The 8,613-nt window shown below is 42.8% G+C and overlaps 1 protein-coding gene across 2 annotated transcripts in view; it reads left to right on the top strand.

Moving 5' to 3' along the window:
• The window catches only part of NUP214 (nucleoporin 214), a 59,466-nt gene that overhangs the window by 41,648 nt on the left and 9,205 nt on the right, over nt 1–8,613 (top strand). The window contains exons 27-31 of one of the 2 annotated variants that reach the window (XM_017745508.1): nt 395–497; nt 2,040–2,113; nt 3,865–5,616; nt 7,038–7,108; nt 7,613–7,766. In XM_017745508.1, the coding sequence (XP_017600997.1) occupies nt 395–497; nt 2,040–2,113; nt 3,865–5,616; nt 7,038–7,108; nt 7,613–7,766 (2,154 nt within the window). Of the gene's footprint in view, nt 1–394; nt 498–2,039; nt 2,114–3,864; nt 5,617–7,037; nt 7,109–7,609; nt 7,767–8,613 lie in introns of both variants that reach the window. The other variant, XM_017745507.1, reaches the window with a different exon arrangement.

The following is an 8,613-nucleotide window of genomic DNA, read 5'->3' as shown; positions in this document are numbered from 1 at the left end:
CAATTTATTTTTTATGTGTATTAGATAATAATGCTTGCATTGGACATGGTTTTATAAGCCTCTTGCATAAATGTCTGAAATCCATCTCTGTTGGTCTTTTGCCTTTAATCCGTGCATGTAGGTTGCCTCTTAGCCAGGGGTAAGAAGCAGTAAAAATAGCTAGGAATTATATTTGACTTGCCAAATGCTTCTTAAATTTTGGTTTATTGAAGATGGCAGCTCCTGAATTTGATAGCACTTCCTTTTCATTTGAAATTTATTAAATTACAGACTGTGTGTGCAAGCTAATCCCTCATTTTCTGATAAATGGATGACAGCATGCTTTGGGTTTTTTTTTTTTTATTTGTAGATATCTTTTAAAAGCGTATTTATTTGTTGTTCTTGTAACTTACAGGACAAGGGACAGTAAAAACAGTTACAGCTGTTTCTTCTACTGTGACATCAGTACAAGCAACAACTTCACAGCCTAACAAAACGTTCTCGTTTTCTTCTGCGGGGTCTGTATGAACATTAAGATTTCTTTGTAGTTGACATTAAATATGAGTATTGGCTGTTACAGCAGGTGTTGCCTACAGGCTGTGCAATACTGTAAAATGGCACCTGCAGATGTTAGACTGGGAGGGCAGGGGTTGTACCAGAGTCCTTTGAAGACTTTGTTTGTGGAAGCCTGAGTGAGGTCTGAAGGTCTGTGAGACTTTGACACAATATCATGTTGCTTTGAGATAACTAATCAAGAGTAAAGGATGACTGGCTTGCTTTTGGGGTTTGTTTACAGTGGACTGTTGGAACAAGTTCCCAGTTATGACTTAAAATATGTACTGATGGTTACACCCCCTGAATACTTTAATACAGCAGAACAAATTTTGTGTTTTGGCTTGAAAAGTAATCAGTTCATGAAGGTGACAAGAGGGGCCCCAAGCCATCTGGTGATATCTGTTACCTAACAATAACACAAAGCAAGGCACATGTTATGAACATACAGTTACTCTGAAATCTCTCTTATGGAATGTTATTTCAGGGATGGCAAAAATAATTATTTGATTATATCTTATGTTTAGGGGAGAGGGATAATACCTTAGGAATGATTGTTTGAAATTCTGCATGTTTACTGCTCTAACACTCAAGTGAATTTCTCTATGAAGTGGCAACATTAAGAATTTCAGAACACACGCACTTTCAAATGGCTGGTTTCTTTCAGTCTTACCCATTTCTCTGCACGTTTGTTAAGTGGATGCTACCCAAATGCCTTGCTGGGCTCTTAAGAGGGCTAAAAGAATCCTTTTGAGTGATGGAAATTCAGATTCAAAAAGCAAACAACCCTGCCTTTGTCCCATGTGCAGTGCCTCAGTGTGTAAACCATATGCTAAATACAGTGCTGTTGTCAGTGATGTCTTAGTCCCATGGCCTGACTTCTGTATCAGCAGCTGGTCTTTGAGAATCAGAGAAAGCTTAAAAAGCCCCAGAAAATGAAGATCTCTGCAAGACTCATAATGAAAGATCGTAGTACTTTTGCAAGACAAAATATTGTTAGTGTAAAATAGTAATGATAACTTTTCATTTCTGTCTTGCTGTGAGTGATCTCCTTTTTGGTGGATGGTAGTATTCAGTTATTCCTTCTGCACATGCACTGACTCTTCCCTTTTAGCCCTTTTAAACTCTAGTTGCCCCTGTGGTTTTTCCTCTCACCAGTCTCCCCAAGTCCATCAGGTTTTGGTGCATGGTGTTCAGTGATAGAGCTGCATGGGGAAGAAATACACAGCAGAAAAGAAAGAACATGGGAGGATAAGGGGTGGTCAAAAGAACTTTGAGCTCTGACTCTCTTTAACCCTCTAGAAGCCTTTTTAGAGAGGAAACAAATGGAGCACTGTGTGTCTATGTGTGTGTGTGTGTGCTTCTCTCTTCCTGTTTAGTCCTTGGAGAAACTGCCTGTGTGCCTGGCTTTGTGCAAGTCTGAGTCTCAGAGTTGTGCTCATCATATGGTTGGAAGTTTCAACACTTTGAGCTAAGTCACTCTTTCTCTTTCTCCTCTTTCCTCCTAGGTCTGTATTTAATTTTAGTGGTGTCACATCAGCTGCTTCATCACAGACACTGCCCAGCCTTGCTCCCTCACAAGGTTAGTTTGGGAGAGGGTGCAAACAGCATCTCTTCCCTTCTGAGAGAATGTTTACTCTTCCTAATTTGTGTGGTTCTTGTTCTGTGTTGCAGTTTTATTACTAAAATTGCAGTAACATTTCATACATATGCTGGGTTCTGCCCTGTAATACACAGAAATCTGGGCCACCCACCTTTCAATTAAGAGTAAGCAAAATATTTGTTGCCAGGAACATTTCGTTTATTTAGAGGGTAAAGGGTAACATCTGTAGTAATTTTCTCTGCTGTCTTTAATCTGTAGATTTAAAGTTGCTGAGGTGGACTGACACAGAACTGTCATCCAGTGAGCATTTAGTAATCAGAGGGAAATGCTTGGAATGGCTTTGTGTTGCTTCTAAAATTGAAATGACAATAGTGGCTGCCTTTCCATGTCATAGGTAGATCCTATTTGCCCAGTCTGGTAAGAAGGAACTGATAAAATCTGCTTTGTAATAGTTTCGAAGCTTTCTGCCTTTAATTTCAGTCTTGCAGATGAGGTCATATTGTCAAAAATTTGCTCCCAGTGTTATTGGTTCCTCTGATAAAAGATAGCACCTCTTCATACAAATCTTGGCTTGTTTCTATCCTTAGACCACCACAGCCACGTTAATGCTACTGATACTCTTGTTGTTAAGCAGAGAGAATGAACTGGGTTTAAAATTTGAAGATTAACATAAAAGCTTAGGTAAATAACACAGATAAAGCAGGAGTGGGAGGTGCAGGAGACAGACTTGTAAACCACAGCACTGTGTGAGGGCAGGTACTTCACACTGCTCTGTGAACTGGTAGGAGCACCCTTGTAACTGGTGGTGGAAGAACTACAGAATGTAATTTCAGGGCCTCAGGAGGAAAAAAAAAGCTGCATTATTGAGTGTCAGTTACTTAATATAGGGGAAAACATAAGGATAATACCAGCTCTGCTAAGAAGATTTTGCTCTTTGTTGTTTGATCTCCATGCAGATTTCCTATATTTTGCCCAAACACCAATGTGGTGTTTTCAAGTCAGAATTTGTGTTTGGTGCTCAGAAATGAAATGATAGTACGTTAAATAAAACTAGCCCAGACTCCCTTAAAACTTCAACAGTTTCCCACTGTTGTACAGAGTTTATGTTAGAAGTGGAGCTGCTTTGGCAATTACATTTGAGAGTTTTTCTCTAGTTTTTCAGAGCTGAAAACAGGCTGTATAGAAACTGGTTGGTGGTCTATAAATAGCTGAATTTGTTAAGAAAGATTTGATTTTGTAGAAGACTCTTCAAGTGCCAGAAAGTATTTTTATGACCTAAACTGTTCTGAGCCATTGGTTTAAAAGCAAAGTGCTGTAGTAAATGTCAGGAATTTTTTACCTGAACCAAGTAAGAAGGGGTGAAAGTGGTGTCAATAGAAAATTATCTGTAATAACCAGGTCTTTTATGTTTTTATCAAACTGCTGAAAAAGAAATAGGAGCCAAAGGCTGGAGTTGTCTCTACTTAAAGAGAAGGATGCTTAAGTGGAGGCTATGATGTGACAGTAACAGTGTTTGTTGCTGCCACCCTGGCCATAAAGGCTTCAGGTGTCACTGTTGTGTCCTGAATGGATGTGAAGGTTGCAGTCACCTGATGGACAGAGGCTTTATAGCTTTGAGGCAAGAGCACTGACAGTCTGTGAAGCACTAAACCAGACCATTATTCTAAGAATGATAAATGAGCTTTGCATACCCTAACTTGATTTGTTACTTCTGTCTCTCTCACTGACAGCCCCTGCAAAAGAGTCTGCCCAGCCGGATTCATTTCTGTTTGCTGGGAGTTCCAAACTTGGAACAATTCCCGAGGCCTCCTTTGCTTTTGGGTCCCACAAGTCAGCAGGTGCTCCAGGAGGTGTAGTAGGAGGTGGCTCCTCAGCAGATGGCACCCAGTCAAACAAAGCTGCTGCAACATCTTCTGCTCCCCCCACAACCTCTGGCAAGTTGGATATTACTCCATCCAAACCAGGAGATCACTTGTTTCAGGGCAGTCTAGCTGGGGAAACTCTTGGGAGCTTCTCAGGACTACGGGTTGGTCAAGTAGATGATAATGCCAAGACCACCACTAAAGCACCATCTACCAGTGTTGCAGGAACACAGTCAACTAAAGTGTCTACAATACCTTCTGGGTTTAATTTTGCTGCTCCCCTGGCATTAGGAAAAGCTGGAGAAGCTGCTTCAACGTCAGTCACGTCAGCTGGCACAGCATCCCTGTCCATCAGCACTAGTGCCACAGGCAGTCTCTTTGGCAATGTCCAGTTAACCAACACAGGGTCTTCTGGGGTGTTTAATCTTGGAGGTTCTGGTGGCAACAAACCTGCCTTTTCATTTGGTATTCAGCAAGCAAACAGTATGAGCACATCCACCTCTACCCCTTCTACTCTCCCTGCTTCAACGTCCCTCTCGTTTGGAGGTTTCTCAAGTTCATCACAAACTGCTGTCCCTGCTGCAACTTCCAGTAAGTCTGCAGGGGATGCCAAATTACCACCTGGGTCAGAAAAACCATCTGAAAATGAAGCCGTAGCAGCTGGGTCTTCACCTCCAGTGCCACAGCCTCAGGCACAGCTCTCAGAGCCACTTAAAGAACCCACCTTACCCCAGGCCACAGCTGGGGACTCCGTCCCAGAGGGCTCTGGGACCACAGTGGCACCACCTCCCCCTGACCCCGTGGCTGCTCCCACCTCCACCAGCGATCTGAAGGCCCTGGTGCCTCCTGCTGTCTCTGCAGCCGCCCCACCAGATCAGAATGTCTCAGCAACAACCTCCACAGCAAGTGTTGCCTCTGCTGCAGAAGCCACAAGTGCTCTGGCTGCTACCTCTGATGTTACTACAGGTGTGCAGAGTCCAGCTGTTGGTGCCTCTGTGTTTCCTCCCACTTCTGCAGGCTCCTCGGTGTTCTCTCAGCCACCAAGTTCCAGCTCTTCTGGCTCAGCATTTACCCAGCCTGCTGGGGAAACAGCTGCCACTCCTTCCACACCACCTGTTTTTGGACAGCTCCCAGCAGGTACCACAGCATCCTCTCCATTCGGGCAGCTCACCACCAGCACTCTGTCCACAGCCACTGCCACCACCCAGGCTGCCACCTCAGGCTTTGGTACTTCTGCTTTTGGCACCACCACGACAGGGGGCTTTGGCCAGCCAGCCTTTGGGCAAGCACCAATCTTTGGGCAACCTGCAAGCAGTTCTTCAAGTGGCTTTACCTTCAGCCACTCTGGGTTTGGGACAATGCCAGCCTTTGGCCAGCCAGCAGCTTCCACAGCAGCCTCAAGCAGTGGGAATGTTTTTGGAGCCCCAGCCAGCACCAACAGCGCCAGCTCCTTCTCCTTCGGCCAGCCAGCCAGCACGGGCGGGGTGCTCTTTGGGCAGAGCAGCCCTCCTGTGTTTGGGCAGAGCACTGGCTTTGGGCAAGGGGCATCTGTGTTCGGTGGCACCGCTGCTGTCACCACCACCACGTCCTCTGCTGGGTTCAGCTTCTGCCAGGCCTCAGGTAAGAGCAGGGCGCTGTCCCAGTGGCACTGTCTGGCTTGGAGTGTATCACTGGGGAAAGCAGGATGGGATTATTGCCTTTTTTTCCTCTATGGCACCTGATGGTTTTCATTTTTTTGGTTTGGTTTTGTTTTGTTTTGAATTAGTAAGAATAAGAGCTGCAGCACTGGAGACCAAAGCAGCTTTTGCTCTGCTTCACTGTTCATCAGCAGGCCTCTGAATGTAGCCTTGTCATCCAATCCTGCCTTTGTTTTATACTTACAAGTCTACCTTGATTTAATTTTGCATTACATATTGTCCTGCCTGTTGCACAGTAACTGGAAATGTTGTAAATGGTTGCACCAAAGGGGCAGAGCAGCTCTGAGACCATAACCAAGGCAATGAATAAATACAGATGCAACACTTCCTTCAGTGGCCTGCACTGAACACGTGCAACAGTGGCTGTACAGCCAGGTGTAATACCATGTCATCAGATAGAATGGCCAAAAATAATTTAAACCCTCAAAGTGATGGATTTGCAGGGAATAACCTGTTAAATCTGCTGCTGCATTTGGAAACAGTTCAAAATTAAATATGACAGTAACATGAGCATCAGCTACCTGTCCACACAGTTAAATTGGATTCTTGCACGGACCAAACCTCCTTGGTCAGTCCCTTTTTGTTCTCCACATGCTCAGTATATTGTTGAGGTTTTTCCAAAGGTTTCTCTGTACAATCTTCAGAGAGCTCCCAGGGAAAAGTGACAAGTACATAGTAATAATAGAGAGCATGTATTTCCAAGGAAGAAAAACCAATTAGGTTCAGTTAATTAAAAATTATGGCACCGCAGGCAACTTCTTGCTCATTTTAACTACAGTAGCAGAGAATAGTTAAATTGGGGGAAGTGAACTCTGCTCAAGAAAGGTGTTCCTAATTATAGAAATGCAAGTTTTATTACAAAAGGCACATTTAAGTGAACTGGGAAATGGAAAGGGGAGTTCTTTTTTTAGTCAAAACATTTCATTATCTTTAACAGGAGTCCTCAGGTAACAAAACTCAGATTCTCTTTACACAAGGACAATCAGAATGCTCCAGTGCTTGTGCACGACTTGCAGTATTATTGTAGCCATGTTAACAGGAATCCAATTCTCTTAGTGTTAGCAACAATCCCACACGTGAAACGGCCTTCTATTGTCTGTTTTTAAGTTGGCTGAAGAGAGAATGAGAATGATTTTCAAATAAACTTCCAATGTCACTTATTATTTGTGTGTTGGCACATGCTTTGTATTTGTCCAGCCTAGATAGGTTTGGTAACATCATTCATATCCCTGTGTTCTGGCATGGAAGAGCTGTCCTTTTCCTGTCCTGGTCTAGTGTCACCTCCCTGAATGTCTTACACTCTAATAATAGTTCTTGTGGTTAATTTTTCTTTTTTTCTTCTAGGTTTTGGTTCTAGTAACACAGGTTCTGTGTTTGGGCAAGCAGCAAATACTGGAGGCACTGTCTTTGGCCAGGCAAGTATTTATGGCTTTTTGTAGAAACAAAGGGCTGTTATATGTGGGGGGCTTGGTCAGGGTTCCCTATTTCTGATATATTTTTAAAAATACAATTTGATGTGTTTAATAAAATGTGTCCCAGTCTGTACTGGAGATATTTGCTGTTGTGGTGAGCACCAAAGCATCATCTGCATGAGTACTCCAGGGGGTATGGAGACACAAATATTTTATCACATGCAAGATAAGACAGATGCAGTAAGTCTCCTGCCTTGATTCCATGCTAAGTGGAAAGTAGGGCAAGTGTAGGGCAAGTCTCAAAGGCATTATTCTGTGCTGTGGACAAGATTTAAGACAGACTTAAATAAAATTTCATGGTGTTCCATTTTGGAAGGTGATTTCTGGCTGGTTTGTCAGCTCCTTCAGACATCCAGAGAAACAGCCCAGGCAGAGCAGCCTTGGGGGGAACACATGCTGCTTTGACTTTGCTTAAATCCCTTTCTTGTCCTTTTTGTGTTCTAGCAGCCATCTTCTTCCAGTGCAGGCTTGTTTGGAGCTGGAAGTGGTGGGAGAGGTGGAGGCTTCTTCAGTGGTTTAGGAGGAAAGCCAAGTCAGGATGCAGCCAATAAGAATCCCTTCAGTTCCTCCAGTGGAGGATTTGGATCTGCAGCTTCCCAGAGTAAGTGAATTGAACAAGAATACAAAATGTGATTTCCATCTGCTTTTGTGATCCCATCTGATTTTCTGCTGCTAATTGTTTTTGAGTAAATTCTGTGTTAATATGAAAGGCTTTGGGGGGGTAACCCAGAGTATGTGTAATGTGTAATCCAGAATTTTTCTTCTAGGTTTATGGAAAACAAGTAGGGAAGCCATTGAAATAAACAAGCAGATGCAAGAAGAGTGAATAACATCTATATTCTGTAGAGAATTCTTGGCCAAGTCCTTCATTAAAATGGAATACTCCAAATTCTTGTCATTGAGTTTCTGCCTCCAACTTGGTTGGAAGTTAGAAAGCTTTAATCCTCTCTCGTTGCCCTAAGACTGTAAAAATTGCCAAGAATCAATATGTGAGGTGTAATAATATGTGAGGTATAGAATTTTTGTTACCCTCTGCCAAAAAATTAATATCATTATGCAGCACATGTAGCATACTTCATCAAAATTTGCTGTGACATATGGATAGATAGAAAGCACAAAGAAGGGGAAGCAGTGGCTAAGCATGAAAGTTGGGAAACAAAGGAAAGCTTTAAAATTAGTGCTGCAAGTGGTTAGAAGTAGCACTTCAAGCCTTAAGACAGAAAATCCATTTATTTTATTACATCTTTAATGATCCATTGGGATTAATGGTTGAGGTCAGTTTTCTAACCTTGCTAATTTAATCATTTAATGCAGTTCTGGGTTTTGTGATGAAACAAAACAGATGGTTCACCATAGAAAAGCTTTGGTTGTTCTGTGTCCTGCCTCTAGATGCAAAAACTCCCTGTAGGCTTATGAAGGGTGAAAAAATGAGTTAATTTCTCAGTAAG

The sequence above is a fragment of the Corvus brachyrhynchos genome, unplaced genomic scaffold (genome assembly GCF_000691975.1).
Source record: "Corvus brachyrhynchos isolate BGI_N302 unplaced genomic scaffold, ASM69197v1 scaffold59, whole genome shotgun sequence".
NCBI lineage: Eukaryota > Metazoa > Chordata > Aves > Passeriformes > Corvidae > Corvus > Corvus brachyrhynchos.
Note: the sequence above shows the minus strand (reverse complement) of the source record. Positions and strands in the feature narration are given on the sequence as shown.